Raw genomic sequence first — 16,638 nt, 5'->3', positions numbered from 1 at the left:
GGAATTCTCTATTCATAGAGCAAGTATTGGTTTCCGGCTGCTCCTACGACGATTCAGTTCTGCGCCTCATTTCTCTTCCTAGCTGTTTTCTCTGCCTAGCTCTCTACACGCTGCCTTGAGGGCCTCCTGGTGGTGCAACCTGTGACGGTCAAGTAAGAGGAAAGCAGTTGCAATGCGCTGAGGCAGCTGTTCTCCCATGCCTGGAGCTGACCGTAATGGAAAACCACAAAACAAACAAACTGAAAAAGAAGTGTTTGCTTCAGCAATATCACAGAATCACAGAATGTCCCAGGTTGGAAGGGACCTCAAGGATCATGAGACTCCTACCCCCCTGCCACATGCAGGGCCATCAACCTCCCCATTTAATATTAGACCAGGCTGCCCAGGGCGCCATCCAGTCTGCCCTGTTATAACAGGTGACATATTTATACCACTATCTATTATTCTAGAAGAAAGGATATAATGAACTGCAGAACACTGAGGTGTCAGGAATTGTCAGACTGCTCAATAAATTAATTGGGAATGAAATTATTTTCAAGATGAAAAAAAAGCTTAGGTTTTAAACTCAGCCTCATCTAGCCCACCAGTGAATGTAGCAAGTTTTAAATGGCAGAAATGAAAACAAGTGCTAGAGGTTTGGGGGAGGTTTAGGTTGGCTACTAGGAAGAATTTCTTCTCTCGAAGAGCAGTGCTGCGGTGGCACAGGCTGCCCAGGGAGGTGGTGCAGTCACCGTCCCTGGAGGTGTTCCAGAGCCGTGTGGATGTGGCACTGAGGACGTGGTCAGTGGGCATGGTGGGGGTGGGCTGGACGTTGGACCAGGGGATCTTAGAGGTCTTTTCCAACCTTAATGATTCTGTGATCTCTGTCTTGGATGAGCAGTAAGGCTGTGAACTCTGCCCCATCTCCCGTGCTCTGCGCTCAAAACAGCAGCCTCTTATGGTAAGAATGTGAGAGCTAACTGGCCTCCCCCACCTCCCTTCAGTTTTTTTTCTTTGCAGATGAATTTCTTCTCACCACTTCCTGCTGCTTACCTGAGCTTTGAATCCCTGCAAGACCCTGGATGAGCCAGTTTGGTTTTCTGATATTAATGCTGTATTCCCACGGCCCTCACCTTGCTCAGTGCACGGACAACACGGCGCTATGAGTCTGCACCCTGAGTGCTGTGCTCAGTTCTGGGCCCTTCACTGCAGAAAAGACATGGAGGCCCTGGAGCGTGTCCAGAAAAGGGCAGCGGAGCTGTGAGGGGTCTGGAGTATGAGTCTGATGGGGAGCAGCTGAGGGAACTGGGGTTGTTCAGTCTGGAGAAGAGGAGCTCAAGGGAGACCTTACCGCTCTCTGAAGTGGACAGTGTGTGGGTAAGCGCTGAAGCCCCGTCTCATCACGGCTGTACCCCCAGCAGCGCACTAACTCTACCCACTCCCCCCGCGAGGCCCGGAACCCCGCCACCAGGCCCCATGCTCAGCGCAGCAGCTGGGCGGAGCGGCGGGGCCCAGATGTCTCCATGGCGACGCGCCGGCCGCAAACCGCCGTCGGGCCACGCGGCGGACCCGCAGCGCGGAGCGGCGGGGGCCGGCGGGGCGCAGGCGCCGCTCAGCGAAGCGGTGCTGCCCCCACGGAACGAAGGCGAATCCCGATGGAGAGGGCTGCCGCCGCCCCCGCACGGCGGGGCTGAGCCGGGCGCCGCGGCGGGAGGGGAGCGGGGAGCTCCTCGTCTGCTCTTCTCTCGCAAGCGGTGCCCGCTGCCTGCCCAGCGCGGGCCCTTCGGGAGGGACTCGTTGCAGGGCTAACGGCCCGCGCCTCTGCCCCTACTGTGTTCTTGGGACGCGGCCCGGCGATAGGAACGTGGCGGTAGGAAGCGATGCCTCTTTTCGGGAGCACCTTCAGCCCTAAAAAGACCCCGCCGCGGAAGGCCGCCTCGCTGTCCAACCTGCACTTGGTGAGTGTTGGGGCTGCTGGTTCCTCCCAGCCCTTGGGTGGCACCTCCAGTGTGTTTGGGTGGGAGAAACTGCAGGCGTTGTGGTGAGTAACTAGGGAACGAGTGATAGGATGGGAGGTGATGGCCTCAAGTTGTGCCAGGGGAGTTTCAGGTTGGATGTTAGGAAAGATTTCTTCCCAGAAAGAGCGGTGCTGCAGTGGCACAGGCTGCCCAGAGAGGTGGTGCAGTCACCGTCCCTGGAGGTGTTCCACAACCTTGTGGATGTGGCACTGAGGGACACGGTTTAATGGTGATGGGTTGATGGCTGACTAAATGATCTTAAGAGGTACTTTCCAACCTCAACAATTGCTTCTCTCTGCAGCTGGACAGATCCACCCGCGAGATCGAGCTGGGCCTGGAGTACGGCACTCCCTCTATGAACCTCACGGGGCAGAGCCTCAAGTTTGAGAACGGCCAGTGGGTGGCAGGTAGTGCCGTGCAGCGCGGGGGGCCTCCAGTGGTCACGGTTGGCTGACGGCCCTCCGTGTGGTCTCTTATTTCCTCCAGAAATAGGAAGCTTCACGGGAGATCGCAGGGAAATGCAGCGCTTGCGCAAACGCAACCAGCAATTGGAGGAGGAAAACAATCTCCTTCGTCTGAAGGTGGATATTCTGCTGGACATGGTGAGTACTGAACTTCTGCCTGCCCTCAGTGGTGGAAATGCTGATGTGAAAGGTGCTGGGGGCACCAAAGGAAGTGGTTCTCACTGCAGAGTGCACTCCATTCCTGCTTTACCATACTGTGCAAGAAAAAATTTGGTGCCAGAGTGAACGTGGGAGAAAGGTCTGACTTCATCTGCTCCCTCGGCAAGACGAGGGGCAGAGCTTGGCTTAGCACTTAGCAATGCTGAGTTGGACAGGAGTGCTGTGCTGTGTCAGGTCACAGAAGATTAAAGCTCTAGGATCTTCCTTGTGGCCTGACAAGCACTCTTATATCTATTCTGTATGTAAGCCTATGGGTGACAGAATTCCCCAGCACTAAACTAACCAAAATTCAGCTTTACACGTTCAAAATCTGTAGAGTTTCTTTGCTGAAATAGAATGTGTGTATACTCTGAGTATACTAAATGATTTGGCCTTTCTGTCAGCCTGAAGAAATAGGTGTTCCTTCAGCGTTTTCCTTCTTTATGTTCTTTTCATGTTTTCAATGTGGAAAGTAGCTTCTGTGACTGTGGCACTGCACTTAGCAGGAAGTATAGCCCTCCAGGTTCTCTGGGCTGTCTTGGTGAAGTGTGAAGTGTGAAGCCTCAGCTTCCCTCTCACTGAAATGCAAAGGCTTTCTCACATTGGTGCTAGATGTGGCTGTAAATTTTAGTGACACCTCTGGAAAGATTGTGTCACAAAACAGTGTAATTGGAAAAGCTTCTGGTAGGGTGGTGCTTAAAGGAGCACATTACTGTTGCTCACTGTGCCTTGCAGCTCTCTGAGACCACGGCCGAGTCCCACCTGATGGAGAAGGAGCTGGAGGAGCTGAAGAGTCACATCCGGAGGAGGAAATGACAGAAGCGGTGGCTGAGGGAGAAGGGAGAGGAGGTCATGGGAGACTTTCCCTGTTCCTGCAGGCACAGACTGGCTCGGGTGTCCGGGCTGTATTGGTACCACATATAGATAGCTCCATGGGACAAGATACCTGCAGTATTGCATCGGTACAGTGTAAGGGTGCCTCCGCATCCCAGCACGTCACATTGTGCACTGTTCACCAACGCTCATGTTTGTTCCCGGAGCACTTCACCACTTTTTAGCGCTCATGGCTGTTAGCCGCAGGTACACATGCTCCACAGCAACCTGGCAGCACCGCCCTCCCCGTGAGCAGAGATCTGTGCCACGGCTGATGCCTGGATTCACAGCCTGGCTTTGTGCAAGGCCTTTGGCGAGCGGAGCGCTGACCTTGCTTGTTCTCGAGCGTTCGGCGTCGTTTACATGAAAACTCACATTAAAACGTTCGTTGGAACCCGAATCTGAGGCAGCGTGGTATTTTGGGGAGTGACACCTCCCGGCCGTCAGGGGGCGCTGTGTGCGCCGCCTTTTTTCCGGGGCCGCTCAGTCCGCAGTTCCCCTTCCGCCGGCTCGCTGCCCGCTCCGTCCCTGGTGGTGGTGGTGATGGCTGCAGCTGCGTCCCTGTCCCCGGAGGAGCTGCTGCCCAAGGGCGGCGCGGGCAAGGCCGAGGAGTTGGAGGACGAGCTGGAGGATGACGACGACGACGACGAGGTAGCGCAGTGGCGGGGAGGGCCGGGATGGCCGGGAGGGCCGTGCGAGCGGGATGACCCCGTCGGGCGCCCGCAGGCCTGACGCCGCGCTGTCGCCCGCAGCTGGACGAGACGCTGGCGGAGCGGCTGTGGGGGCTGACCGAGATGTTCCCCGAGAGCGTGCGCTCGGCGGCCGGAGCCACCTTCGACCTGTCGCTGGCGATAGCGCAGAAGATGTACAGGTGAGGGGCGGCGAGGCCCGCGGGCTGCGGAGAGATCCGCTTTCCGGCGGCCGGGAGGAGGCCGGATGGTTCCAGACGGACTAAGGGCTGGAGGAAGGGGAGAAGGAACGAGGGAGGGATCCAAGTGCTGCTCCACTGTGCTGCCGAGATTCGTCTTCCTAATGCGTTTTGTTCCACGCAGATTCTCTAGAGCAGCTCTGTGGATCGGGACCACCTCCTTCATGATTTTAGTTCTTCCCGTCGTGTTTGAAACCGAAAAGCTGCAGATGGAGCAACAGCAGCAGCTGCAGCAGCGACAGGTGAGGCTGGAGCTGCACCGCCCGCCCTCATTGCAGTTTGGATGCGGCTCTGGCTGCCTGCTCAGTCCCGCAGTGATCAGCTGGTGCTGCGGCTCTGGAAACAAAAAGCAAAGGCGATGCGTTTGGTGCTGTGGGCTCACTCATCCCACAGCGTGCTCTGATTGCATCCTGGGGGAGTAGCACGAGGCAGCTTCCTCTTGGCCTGCACAGCTGCATCCATCCGCACGGGTCTGGGTTTGGCAAGGTGAAGCTCTGAACCTGGTGGTTGTTGCAGAGAGGGAAAGGGCTAAATGCCTACTCCCAGGGGTGGACATTTCCTCGCTGTGCTCTCCCAGTCCTACTGGCAGATAGTGAGGTGCATCCTCAAAGCTTCTGATCTCTCTCTCTCTTACAGATTCTCTTAGGACCCAACACAGGGCTGTCTGGGGGCATGCCAGGGGCCCTGCCTCCACTTCCCGGAAAAATCTAATTTGCTGCAGCCACGTTGGATTTGTATCATGTGGGAAGACCTTGAGATGATGATATATTGAACTGTTGATTTGTTGGGTCGGGGCATTTATTTTTTTGGTTCTGTTTTTATTTTTGGTTATATTTTGGGACATTGACCTGTTCATACTGTGGGGGAGGGGGGAAGCCCCCTGTCTGGACCTGATGATGGCTCCTGTCTGCATTCTTCCCCTGTAGAAGTCACGAGTCTTTGCTTTTGCTCAATCAGTACACTGTAATCGGTTACAGAGACTTGAAATCATGGAGTTCCTGTTCTGGACTCCTCCCTTCCCAGAAAAACCACCTTGGGGCACAAGTTGGACTTCAGACAGCAACAGTCAAACACAAGTCTTTTCCTGGCTAACTCAAAGCCTGAGAGCATCAGTGACAGAACAAGAAGCAACTCTCCCAGCAGATGAAGCAAAGGAAGAAGGAGAGTTGAGGGTATCTGTACCCTGTAGAAAAAAATTCTCTGGGAAGATGTGTGTGCAAATACTTTCACTGCAACATTGTGTGTGTGCGCGTGTGTGAGTACCAAGGGAGTGGCAGAGGGGGTTAATGAGAATCACATCAGTGCTGATCCTCTGCATCATAAAGCAGAATTTCAGAACTCGGTTGCATATTTTTTTGTATTGAATATTAAATAAATCCAACCTGAGCAGTGTGGTTTTAATAGATGTTCCTTGAAGAGGATGCTTCTTTCCTGGAGCATTGGTTCCACTGAAGTTTCAGTGGCTCTGCCCTTCCAGTTCATGCACAGATCTCCCAGGGAGGGGACTCCAAACAGTTGGGGTAATTTAAGGGAGTTCTCATAGAGGTGCTACAATTTCTGTCCACCATTCTACCTCAAGCACCAGGAACCAAGGCTGAAGGTTCTTAATATCATTCAGTTTTATAACCAAAGAAAAAAAAAAAAAAAGTTTATTTTTCCTTTACATACTTTGTTACAGAACAATTCAGTTGAACATACAGAAGTGATAAGACATTTATATGGAAATGTTTTTTTTTTTTCTTTTCCATTTTTGGTTAAACAAAATACATCTCTGTAAACAAACCCAAGACAAGGCTCTAACAAAAACCAAACAAGCAAGAAAACAAACTTGGGCTTTTCCCACTCCCAAGCAGTGGGACTGGACTGGTCTGCCCACCCTCTGTCCAGCAGCCTTGCTTGCCCCAGGGGTGTGATCATTCAGTTTCCCTTTACCTGAGCAGCTGGATCACACTATTTTCCCCCCACAGGAGAGGTGCTGACATACAAGGAGAGGAAAGTAGCCCCAAAATATTTTAAAACATCTTTGCATATTGTGCACTGATCTATTGGCTTGCAGTTTCCATGCAAACGGTTTCTCCAAAGTGCGGTTTCACGCAGCATAGAAAAATGTTGCTGTAGAGATTTTTTTTTTCTCCCCCTTCCTCTCGAAGAAATGGCTTCAAGTCATGAGCAGAATGCCTGCAGGCTTTGCATCCTGCTTGTAAAGTGTTTAAAAACTCCGCCAGCTGGTATTGGTCATTGGAATGTGTTACGAAACAGGACTTGTTCTAGAAACGCTGGGTATTTAAAACATAAGAGCCATTTGCCCTTGACTTCTGGAGGCTGTGCTCAGAAGACTGCAAAATGGTGCTTGTGGGATGTCCGGGGCTCAGCGAACACCACGCTCGTCCTGTCGTCACACTGCCTCCAGTCTTGGTAACAAGGTGTGAGTTAGCAGTCTCTCGCTTGGCTTCGAACATCTGCTCACGCTTTGCTGAGCTCTCAAGAGACAGGCAACTGAGAAAAGGTAGTTACAGCCCACAGCCCTCCTTCTGAAAGCCCCAATGCCACCAGAACGAGACTTCCCTACTGGCAGAGCAGAATCGTTTGAGGAGCTCCATCCCTCTCCAGCAGTTACCATTTAGCTGAGCCCCCGCGTGCGTAAAGAGAGAAGCAAATGGCAGCTCAGCCAGGAAGAGCTGAACGCAAGGAGCCCTGTCCTCAGCTCAGTGCTTCCTCCTGCTCGGAAGCAGCAACTGAGCTACAGCTGGCCTAAGCGACAGAGAAACAACAAAGATCCCTCTTAGAGTCTCCATGTTTCATCACTTTTTTCCTCCCCATGGAAAGAAGAGGAGGAAAAAGCAATTCACTCATTAATGGAATGTTTGTCAACCAACACTAAAAGAGAAGCTGATTCAACCACTAGGCCCCACGCTCTAACGCCTGATGATTCTGGTGGACCCTCTGCATCTCCCCTATTGGCTGCTAATAACTATCAAGAGGCAGAAGCTGACTATCATAAGACTTCCCTCCTCAAGTTATTGTTATATACATTTTTTTCTCCTTTTGTGACCAGCTCACTCGTAGGAAAGCTCCTTCTGGGACACTCTGCGTGGCATTTGTGATCATGAGCTAGACTTCTGGAAGAGAATTATTTCCTCTTAAAACCCCTTCAGATTTTATTTTTCTTTCCAAGCAGCCCCTAAACTACTGGGTGCTCATGCAGAAAACCAAAATAGCTTCAGATGTTTAAAAAAAATATATATATATATATATATGTTAAAACCCAACATAGCACAAAACCCAGGCAGACTTCAGCCTCTAGTTCAGAAACCTGATACTCCCCCATTAGCTTGTGCCTGCTGTTTTTGCACTGCCTTAGCAAGCCACACGTTGCCAAACAACCACTTGGCCATGTAAATCCTTGGAGATACTGGGGAAGAATCCTCTAGTTACTCAAAGAATTTTCTGAAAGGTGACTTCTTTTATTTTTTAAACTCACCCCTCCCCTCTAACTCTGGGCACAAACCATCCCTACCAAGCAGAGGGTCGTGCTGAACACCCTACCATTCCTAGTGTTTTGAGTGTGTCCTGAGAGACCCTTACAAGTCACAATCGCCTTCAAGACAACTTGTTTTGGAGGGAGAGGCTTGTGAAGGAGCGACAACATGCTTGGCCCCTGCTCCTCCCCAGTGAGCTCTAAAGGAACGCTGTGCCACAATACACAGCCTTGGGCAACACAGAGAAAGAGAGGTTGGAGGCTTCCAAAAAACCTGGCCCTGAAGCACAGCTTTAGAGAGAGCAACACCTTCTAGTTAGCTGAAGAGCACGCAGCTCATTCACCTTTTCTATCAGTTGAATGGCTTCCAGTTTCCTCCGCTCTGCCCTCAGTACCCCCCACCCACTGCCCCCAGTGTCCTACGCCACCGCCCTATTGCACCAAGGAAGAAAGGAAAGAGCCTAACAAAGGAAGTTCCGGAAGAGAAGAGTTGGGGCACCCATTATCCAGGTTTCAGGACATCATGAGTTCCAGAAAGGGGCAGAGCTGTAGTGAGAGGACAGTTGGTCCAGGTCACACGTCAGCTCTCCAGCTCTGATGTGCTTCCACCTCCTCTGGCACCACCAGCAGGAGTTCACAGTTCTTTCCTCTTAGCTGGTGTTTCAAAAATTTCCTACAGTAAGGAGAAACAGGAATAAGCACAACTGAATGCAGAACTTCTACAATCTTCTACAACTACACAGAGCTAGCTATGCAAATACGACAAGAAATGAGAGGAACATCATCTCACCTCGTTATTTTCTGACAGAAAACTGAACAAAAGCTCTAGATTCAATACATCTGTACCCAGCAAGCTATTGCAGAATCAGATAGACATGATTGCTTCAGTTGAGAGATCTACACAGATGTCACACCCCAGCTTTCCAAGGTGGCAAAAACAGCGATTAAAAACAAAGTTTCTTTGGGTGTCCAAGACCAACAACCACACTTTAACTGAAAGTAACTTCAACAAATCCAGCACGTGTTTGTGGGAAAAACAAGCAGGGAAAAAAAAAAAAGCAAAACACTGCCATTAGGATGCCATCATCACAGGTCACAGCAGCACAGAACCACTCAGTCGCCTGACACGGCTCTGCAGCCCCTTTCTTGTCCATATGCTTTTTCCTCATACCAAACACGGATGCAATTCAATAACCATTAAAATCAAATCAATGCTTTCTCCCATATCTTTCTGCCCAACTTCTCAAATTCAGCATGTGGGAAGCCCTTATTTATTGCTAAAGAACAGCACACCCAAGACTGGAACAACAACAACAAAAACTCCAATTAGTTCTGCACAGTAGATCCAGTACTGTGTTGTTCTACCCTGGGAGCTCACAAAAGGCTTATAACCAATTTGTCAAGACTGGAATGACATGACAGGCGCTGGAAATATTGCTCCCTTAAGTTAGAACAAGTCTAGTTGAGACAGCAATGCCATCTGTACACTTTAGAACAGGACAGAACGGCAGCAGAATGGCAACTAAGGACAGGTTGGGTTTTACAGTCAAAGCAAATCACACCAACCATCTGTATTAAGAATGAAGAGCAGAGGGGAATCAAACCAGATGTGCAACGTACACTGAAATAGGCAAACAGTCAAGAATAGGGCTGCACTCCTAATTTGAGGAGATTTTGTTGGGAACACACAGTACTGAAGAGGCAGAGGTCTCACATTCGAGGAGACAGTGAAGCAGAGCACATTTAGTTGCAGGCATCACTCACTGGTGTCAGACTTGGCCTTTACTAGTGACAGAGAGACAGTGATTGCTAGTGATAGAGCCAGCTCTGTAACAGATGAAATTAGGCTCTCCTGAGCTCTCAGAAACCTCTGTTGGCTAAAGTATTTTCCTAGCTTCGCACAAATAAGATATAAAATGACATTGGGCTTATGCAGAGAAGCTTTTCTGTAGTGGGAAGGGCCACCCAACAGCTGCCCCACATCAGATCAGAGCCAGCCTCCGCTGTCCCAGAAGGTCCCACTGCTGACCAGAGCTGAGCCATGAACAATGCTGGTTGTGCTCTGGGAGAACAGATTTAAGAAAGGAAAAAAAATGCTGCACAACAGCAGCTGGGAGAGAGGAGTAAAAACGGAGAGATAAGACAGCCCTTCAGGCACCAAGTTCAGGTCAGAAGGAGGTGCTCCCACAGCCCAGGAGAGGCCCATGAAGGAGCAGGCTGTCCCCTGCCCCTCCACCATCCCCACCGTGGAGAGCAGATCTCCACATGCAGCCATGGAGGAGCCCACAGCGCAGCAGTGGACGCGGCCTGAAGGAGGCACAGCCCATGGAGAGCCCCCACAGGAGAAGTCCTGGACCAGACCTGCAGTCTGTGGGGCAGGAGAGCTGAGAGGGGCTGCCTCCCACAGGGATCGTGCAGAGCAGCTCCTGAAGGGTGGGCCTTCTGGTATGGTGCCATGTTTGATCAGTGCTTGGAGAGCTGCAGCCTATGGGAAGCCCACGTGGGATCAGGTCGAGAAGATGGCACGCTGGGGGAGGGACCCCAAGCTCACACAAGGGCAGAATGACTATAGATCAGCAGAGAGGAAGTGTTATGGACTGACTGCAGCCCCAACTCCCTTGAGCCTCTTTGGGGGTGGAAGGGGAAGGTGTTTTCAGTTCACTTTTAGCTCTCACTGCTCTACTCTGTTAATAGTAGACAATAAATTTTAGTAATCCCCATATACTGAATCTGCTTTGCCCACATTGGTAACTTTGACCAATCTCACTGTCCTTATCCTATTTTTTCTCCTCAAAAGAACAGTGGGGGGGAGTAGTGACAGAGAGGAGTGGTGGACCTGAACTTCCCATCAGCACAGAACCACCACATAGATGTAAGCAAATCTTATTACCATCAAATATTTGGTACTGCAATTCAGCCATAAATGCTTCCACTAAGTGTCTAAGAATGAATTCACTCCTTCCAGTAGGAAATACCTGAATACAAACCCACAAACACATAACAAGGGGGTGGAGAAGACTTACCTGAGCTCACTTTCACCTCCAATCCACTCAGGCATCTTGAGTTTGGAGTCGAGGTTATAGTAAGTGCCTCCCACCTCCCGGACGCAGATCCAGTGCTGCCGCTTGAGGGGGAGCTTCAAGGGACCCCAGCAAAGGCTGGAGGGCAGATTCATGATGAAACCCATCACGTTAGACAGGGCAATGACATTAACATCCCTGAAAGGGTACAGAAAACAAACAGCAACAAGATTACGTTCTGGTATTAGAATGCCATCTGGTTCTTGGTTTTCGTTTTCAGCTTTACAGTTGGCAGCCATCTCTGGAATTACACAATTTCTGAATACCTGCGCTTGTCCCACCAAACTGCCTCATATCCTTTGGTCTGAAGCGCTGCCATGATCACGTTCACGTCGTAGTTCCCATTCCCCAGCATGCTCTTTTTGTGTGGCGTCACCATGGTGTTGGGAGACAGCCTGGAAACAGAACAAGAAGTGCTCTAGCAGATGCTTGGCAAACCCATATTCCAAAACTGCTGTGTAACTTGAAGTCTGTTTTCAGGAGATTTGCTTTCTTAGAAGTGAACTATTTCAATCTGCCCCTTCTCCCTTAAGCCAAGAGGCTGAGAGGGCTAAATAATGCATTAACAGTTACTTTGATGAGCAAAACTGCCAAAGATTCTAGCTTTGTAGTGAAAAATTGCCAACATTCCACGTGCATTGAACTGGTATTTCAGGATGCCACTTTTATTATTTTCCCCTAGTTCAGAATTGGAGTAAATGCTGGTTTGCCATTTGGAACAACAGCTACCACAGCTTCAGGTGTTGAAGTCAACAGCAGTCTTTAAAAGCAGATGAGACCCAGGGTGGGCTGCCTGCAGTTAAAGGTTGTTTTCCCCCAGTGGTAAGTGAAAAGAACGTTCATACATAAAGCTGTGGAATTATTTGGGCTTGAAAGTTTCTAAAGCACTGTCATTGCTGTTAAAAAAAATAATAATAACCTTTTAAGCTTAAAAAAAAAAAAAAAAAAAAAAAAACCTGCCTAGACATCACTTGCATGACTGTAGAATCCAAAAATCCAGAATCAGAGTCCATCATGTAATATGCAAAAGAGGTGAGAAAGTCTTTACTGTCTACAAATACCGAAAATGGATACAAGACATAAGAGATGGAGATATGCAACTCTCACCCCTCTGAGGATAAACACTGCAAGCAGAGAAAACAACGAGATAGTGAGTTAATGTGAGGAGGACAAATGGGCTTCAGCAGCTGGGAGGATGGGCACGGAGGGAAACTGAGCCCAGAAGAGCAAGGTCATGCAATGGCAAACAGGAGAAAGCCAAGCCTTAGCTCTATTCCATTGTGATGGGTTGCTCTTCTGATTGGCGAGGACTCCACTAGCTGTGCTGGCACAAGGTTCAGATGTTTCGTGGCACCTGATATCCATGTTTCCTCTGCCTTTCCTTCGTGCCAGCTCTGACCCCTGTAACCCCCCTGACCAGGTGAGTGTTACATTTCAGACCAAGCGAGGCTAGATAAGGTACAGGCAGATAACCTTCCACATCAGTTCTCCTTCAGGGCAGCAAACTGCAGCAGAACAGCCTCAAACAATGTGGTAACACAAAAATCTACTAATATCTGCCATGAGCAGTTCTCAGCAAGGCAGGGACGTCTGCAGAAAATCAGTTCCCAGTCCCCAAGTCTCTGGCACGTCTTACAGATCACAGATGCTTCTGTAGCTCGTCACAGCCCTTCCAGCATCACCATAAAGCAAGAGCACTGGGCTACAATTAATTCCTCAAGAACACTGCTTCAACCTAGTATCTCTCATGAGTGCTGGCAAGCTAGGAAAGCCTCCCAGCTAAAAGCCCTTTGGTTTACACAAGCACCCTCTTGTGGCACAGTTTTCCAAAGACTAGCTTATTTGCAGGCAAGTATCTGGCAAATGCACTTATCTTTGTTCTCTCCTGTAACTTACAAAGGCCCAGAAATGATAAAAAACAGAGGTGACACTCAGAACTGTCACCCACCAGAAAGCCTTCATCAAAAGCCACCTTGTCTCATTTCTGCTCACATACACTTCAATATGGTACACAACCATCAGCTGAAGGATTGTGGACTAAGCAAGGAACAATAACATTATTTATCTAGAGATTAATCCGGGCAAGACTGATGAAGCTGAACAGAACTACAGGCAACAATCCTTCTGAGTTTCCCAGAGTCACAGACCTTCATCAACTCCAACACAAAGCTCTTTTCTAACCAGATATCAAGAAACAGACTCGAGTGAAGTGGTTTTGTTGGCATCTCCACGCAACAACAGGAACAAGTGATCTTACTTCCTGAAACAAAAGGCAGAGAAACAGCAAAAAGATGGTTCTCCTGTTAGAGGAAAGAAGAGAGGGAGGACTACAGAACCAGAGGGGAGCTGGGGACATGCTTTGGCACATACTGGAGATGATGATAACGATCACACTACACTGGCCTGGAGCAATGGGATGCAGCAAAAGGGAAATGAATGATTAAGAAACACACTTCAATTATTTTTCAAGGGATGTGGTCAGAGCTAGGGAAAGCTCATTTGTGAGTTCATTACCATGTCAACACTAAGCTTAAAATAATAAAAAAAAAAAATGATGCCTAGCGATGTTTCTGTAGCTTATTAAAATACTCATCAGTCTTTTTGTCATATTCAGTAGAACCCAGTGTATGACTAGACATGGGAAAAACATGTGGAAAAATGATGTATAAAGCATGGCTAAGACCAAGCCACTTAAAGTGAAGCCAAAGAGCTACAAACAAGTAGCAACTCCACAGAGAGGCAAAGGAGGAGGCAATTGCTATGCATTCCTTGTAGCTCATCCATTTAGAACATTGTGAATTGGAAGGAACCCACAAGGATCACAGAGTCCAACTCCTGGCTCCATGGAACCACCTCAAATTCAAACCATATTTTTGAGATCGTTGCCCAAATGCTGCTTCAACTACTGCTGTGGGGTTGGGTCAGCCTGCATACCTCCATCTGAAGACGAACAGGAGACAACACCAGTTTGGAATTTAAGAAATTCTTCCTCTTTGGACAAGAGGTCTCACCAGATGAGCGCCTCGATGCTTTCTGAGAAGTTCCATGCTGCACATTAATTCTCTCTCACCACACCCAGAGAAAACCAACTAATTAGACCATCACACCACTTCCACCACAGGAACTGCCTCTGTTTACTTCAGGCCAGTAGAAATCCATCAGTGATTACAGCTCTGACAATTGCTACTCTGGAACAAAACCACAGAGCCTTTATGCTGGACAAAGTGCTGTCGATCAGCTCCTCTTCATGAACAGGCATTTTATTTACAGTACCATTGTAAATAGCACTTCCATGTGATATTTGTAGCTGCTTATCACCACATTTTGTTCACTAAAGAAAGGAAGGCACACGCATGACAAGCCGAGCCCCAATTCAATAAAACTTCAGATTTTTAGGGTGGTAGCAACAGTGGCAGGGAACTTTGTCCAGCAGCACCTCCAGCCTAACTGCTGCCATGGAGAGCTGTTCCCTATGCCTCACTAACACAATGCGCTGTCAGCTACTGGAAATAAGGACTCAACCATAACCTCAGTGAAGATTAGATACAGAGAGTAAATGCTACAGGGAGACTCCATTTACTTCCCCGTTCCTTAGCTTCATCAATTAAAGTCATCGGAATTTTTAAAGGCACCCTTAGGACAACTCCACAAAGTGTTAAACAACATGAAATAAACAGCCATACAACAGAGTTATGTTGCAAGGCACATTCATCAATTACAATTTCCCGTGTAAGACTCAAGAATGCCTTTAGTAACTACGTGAAGCTGCCAGGAAGAGCTCAGCCAACACTGCAGAAAACATGGCTCTAGCTACTGAGATTAAATCCTGTTTGGTAAGCAGGGTCTCCCTGCAAGGAAATAAAAAAGGCTGCAAAATTTGAGGAATTTCACTTAACTGCTTGAGTAAGTTGACAAAGCTTTAATGTCCAGCATCAAAGTTCCACGGTACTAAATTGAGAAGTTTTTACGGAATTATAGAATGGCCTGGGTCAAAAAGGACCACAGTGGTCATCTGCTTTCAACCCCCTGCTATGTGCAGGGTCTCCAACCAGCAGATTAGGCTGCCCAGAGCCACATCCAGCCTGGCCTTGAGCACCTCCAGGGATGGGGCATCCACAGCCTCCTTGGGCAGCCTATTCCAGTGCATCACCACCCTCTGGGTGAAAAACTTCTTAAAATCTAACCTAAACCTCCCCTGTCTCAGTTTAAAACCTCTTGTCCCTCTTGTCCTATCACTATCAACTCTCACGATGAACCCTCTGTCATCCCAGCCACCTTCACTGCCCAGATCTTTTACTGCATGAAGGTAACACACTGACAGGAGTCAGGGGCAGAAAACAGAAGATGCATTAATGTGGATGCAGTGCAACTACATAACAGAACAGGCAATAAAGCTCTCAGACACGTTAAACAGTCTGAGAAACAAGAATAAGAGGGGATTTTCTCTATGGAAAAAAGAAAAAATAAAAGAGGAAAAGAACAGGGCAAAAAAGAACCATGCTAACTCAAAGCGGCAGAGTATTCTGAATACTTCTATTTATCCCCAAAAATGAGACCTGCAAATCCCTCTAAGCACCAAAGGAAGCAAATGCTTCAGTCAGTGCAGAGTGCCATACCTCTGAAAAATCTCCTGCAGGGTTTCCCTGGTGAAGGCGTTGCTGTCCTGGAAGACATTGTTGAGGGCATGGAGGGCACATAGCTCCCTGCGCTGCTTCTCGTGGTAAATATGTAGCGGCGGCAGCTGGGGCGGCTCAGGGGACTCCGATTTGGCCTTGTCACCTTTCCATGGCACGCAACTCATCTTCTCACAGGGCGGATGGTGAGGCAGGAGGTGAAAAACTCAGCAGGCCGAGGTCCCTTCCTCAGAGTCACAGCAGCAGCGTGTGGCCCCTTTATTTTATAGGCAAGGGCTGCTCTCACCTCACCAACCCCCCTCTCGTGCTTCAGTTTATTCAGTAACCGCCTCTGATGGCTGGCTTTAACGACCACCTCCTATTTCCCATACCCCATAAAACACCACACACACACACACACACACACACACACACAACAAAAAACAAACAAAAAGCAGAGAGATAAGCAAAAGATACGGATCCCGTCAGTCTCAAGGTGCCAGCTGGATGCTGCCACACCGCTCCTTTTCTTCCATCTCCGGTACCCAGCGCAGGCCACAGGGAGGGGCACCCCGCGGGGCCAAGCTGACAGTGCGGGCCCGCCCCGGGGCAAGGGATGGGCCGGGGTCCCTCAGCTGCCCTCCTCCATCGCTGCGGGCAGGGCAGGCTCCGGGATGCCAACGGCTCGGGGAAGGAAGCCGCCTCCGCCTAGGCCATAAAACACAGCTCCGGGCTCCGCAGCTCCCGACGAGCCGCCCCGCACCTCCGCCCGAGGGAAAGCTCCGTTAGGAGCGGGCAGGGCCCGCACGGAGCCCCAAGGACCCGCCGCTTCCCAGCTGCCCGGCCACGGCCTCCTCGCACCGAGGGCGGCGGCGCATGCGCCCCACCCCGCTCCTTCCTTCTCTACTGCGCCCGGGGTTTTCTGTCAGGAGCCCCACGGACGCTCGGCGCGTTCCATTGGTCGACACAGCTGTCCGTAAAATTGTTCCTCTTTTTCACTGGCCGGT

The 16,638-nt window shown here is 49.7% G+C and overlaps 3 protein-coding genes across 3 annotated transcripts; 2 read left to right on the top strand and 1 right to left on the bottom strand.

The window, feature by feature from the left end:
• Nucleotides 1–1,753: 1,753 nt before the first annotated feature.
• Nucleotides 1,754–3,932, top strand: CBY1 (chibby family member 1, beta catenin antagonist). Its single transcript, XM_042837920.1, has 4 exons — nt 1,754–1,937; nt 2,299–2,404; nt 2,484–2,599; nt 3,395–3,932. Exons 1-4 carry the CDS (start codon nt 1,860–1,862, stop codon nt 3,473–3,475), a joined length of 381 nt encoding a protein of 126 aa, XP_042693854.1. The 5' UTR covers nt 1,754–1,859; the 3' UTR covers nt 3,476–3,932.
• A 105-nt stretch (nt 3,933–4,037) lies between these two features.
• On the top strand, nt 4,038–5,861 carry TOMM22 (translocase of outer mitochondrial membrane 22). The gene is made up of 4 exons (XM_042837947.1): nt 4,038–4,183; nt 4,285–4,403; nt 4,585–4,702; nt 5,097–5,861. Exons 1-4 carry the CDS (start codon nt 4,076–4,078, stop codon nt 5,169–5,171), a joined length of 420 nt encoding a protein of 139 aa, XP_042693881.1. The 5' UTR covers nt 4,038–4,075; the 3' UTR covers nt 5,172–5,861.
• A 217-nt stretch (nt 5,862–6,078) lies between these two features.
• JOSD1 (Josephin domain containing 1) lies at nt 6,079–16,435 on the bottom strand. Its single transcript, XM_042837946.1, has 4 exons — nt 15,635–16,435; nt 11,285–11,413; nt 10,962–11,156; nt 6,079–8,611 (listed from the first exon to the last, which is right to left on the bottom strand). Exons 1-4 carry the CDS (start codon nt 15,817–15,819, stop codon nt 8,512–8,514), a joined length of 609 nt encoding a protein of 202 aa, XP_042693880.1. The 5' UTR covers nt 15,820–16,435; the 3' UTR covers nt 6,079–8,511.
• Nucleotides 16,436–16,638: the final 203 nt, after the last annotated feature.

This window comes from Centrocercus urophasianus, unplaced genomic scaffold, assembly GCF_019232065.1.
Source record: "Centrocercus urophasianus isolate 14NV4802_14NV808 unplaced genomic scaffold, USGS_Curo_1.0 seq_73, whole genome shotgun sequence".
NCBI classification, from domain to species: Eukaryota; Metazoa; Chordata; class Aves; order Galliformes; family Phasianidae; genus Centrocercus; species Centrocercus urophasianus.
The sequence above is the reverse complement of the archived record's forward strand: the minus strand, read 5'-3'. Positions and strand labels throughout refer to the sequence as shown.

Excerpts from the sequence above, each read along its gene's own strand:
- CBY1 (XM_042837920.1), top strand. The coding sequence starts at position 1,860 with ATGCCTCTTTTCGGGAGCACCTTCAGCCCTAAAAAGACCCCGCCGCGG. Across the intron at positions 2,405-2,483 it reads GAACGGCCAGTGGGTGGCAG|AAATAGGAAGCTTCACGGGA; the intron begins GTAGTGCCGTGC and ends TATTTCCTCCAG. Across the intron at positions 2,600-3,394 it reads TGGATATTCTGCTGGACATG|CTCTCTGAGACCACGGCCGA; the intron begins GTGAGTACTGAA and ends TGTGCCTTGCAG.
- JOSD1 (XM_042837946.1), bottom strand. The coding sequence starts at position 15,819 with ATGAGTTGCGTGCCATGGAAAGGTGACAAGGCCAAATCGGAGTCCCCT. Across the intron at positions 11,414-15,634 it reads CTGCAGGAGATTTTTCAGAG|GCTGTCTCCCAACACCATGG; the intron begins GTATGGCACTCT and ends TTCTGTTTCCAG. Across the intron at positions 8,612-10,961 it reads GGAGGTGAAAGTGAGCTCAG|GAAATTTTTGAAACACCAGC; the intron begins GTAAGTCTTCTC and ends TCCTTACTGTAG.
- TOMM22 (XM_042837947.1), top strand. The coding sequence starts at position 4,076 with ATGGCTGCAGCTGCGTCCCTGTCCCCGGAGGAGCTGCTGCCCAAGGGC. Across the intron at positions 4,404-4,584 it reads ATAGCGCAGAAGATGTACAG|ATTCTCTAGAGCAGCTCTGT; the intron begins GTGAGGGGCGGC and ends TGTTCCACGCAG. Across the intron at positions 4,703-5,096 it reads AGCAGCTGCAGCAGCGACAG|ATTCTCTTAGGACCCAACAC; the intron begins GTGAGGCTGGAG and ends TCTCTCTTACAG.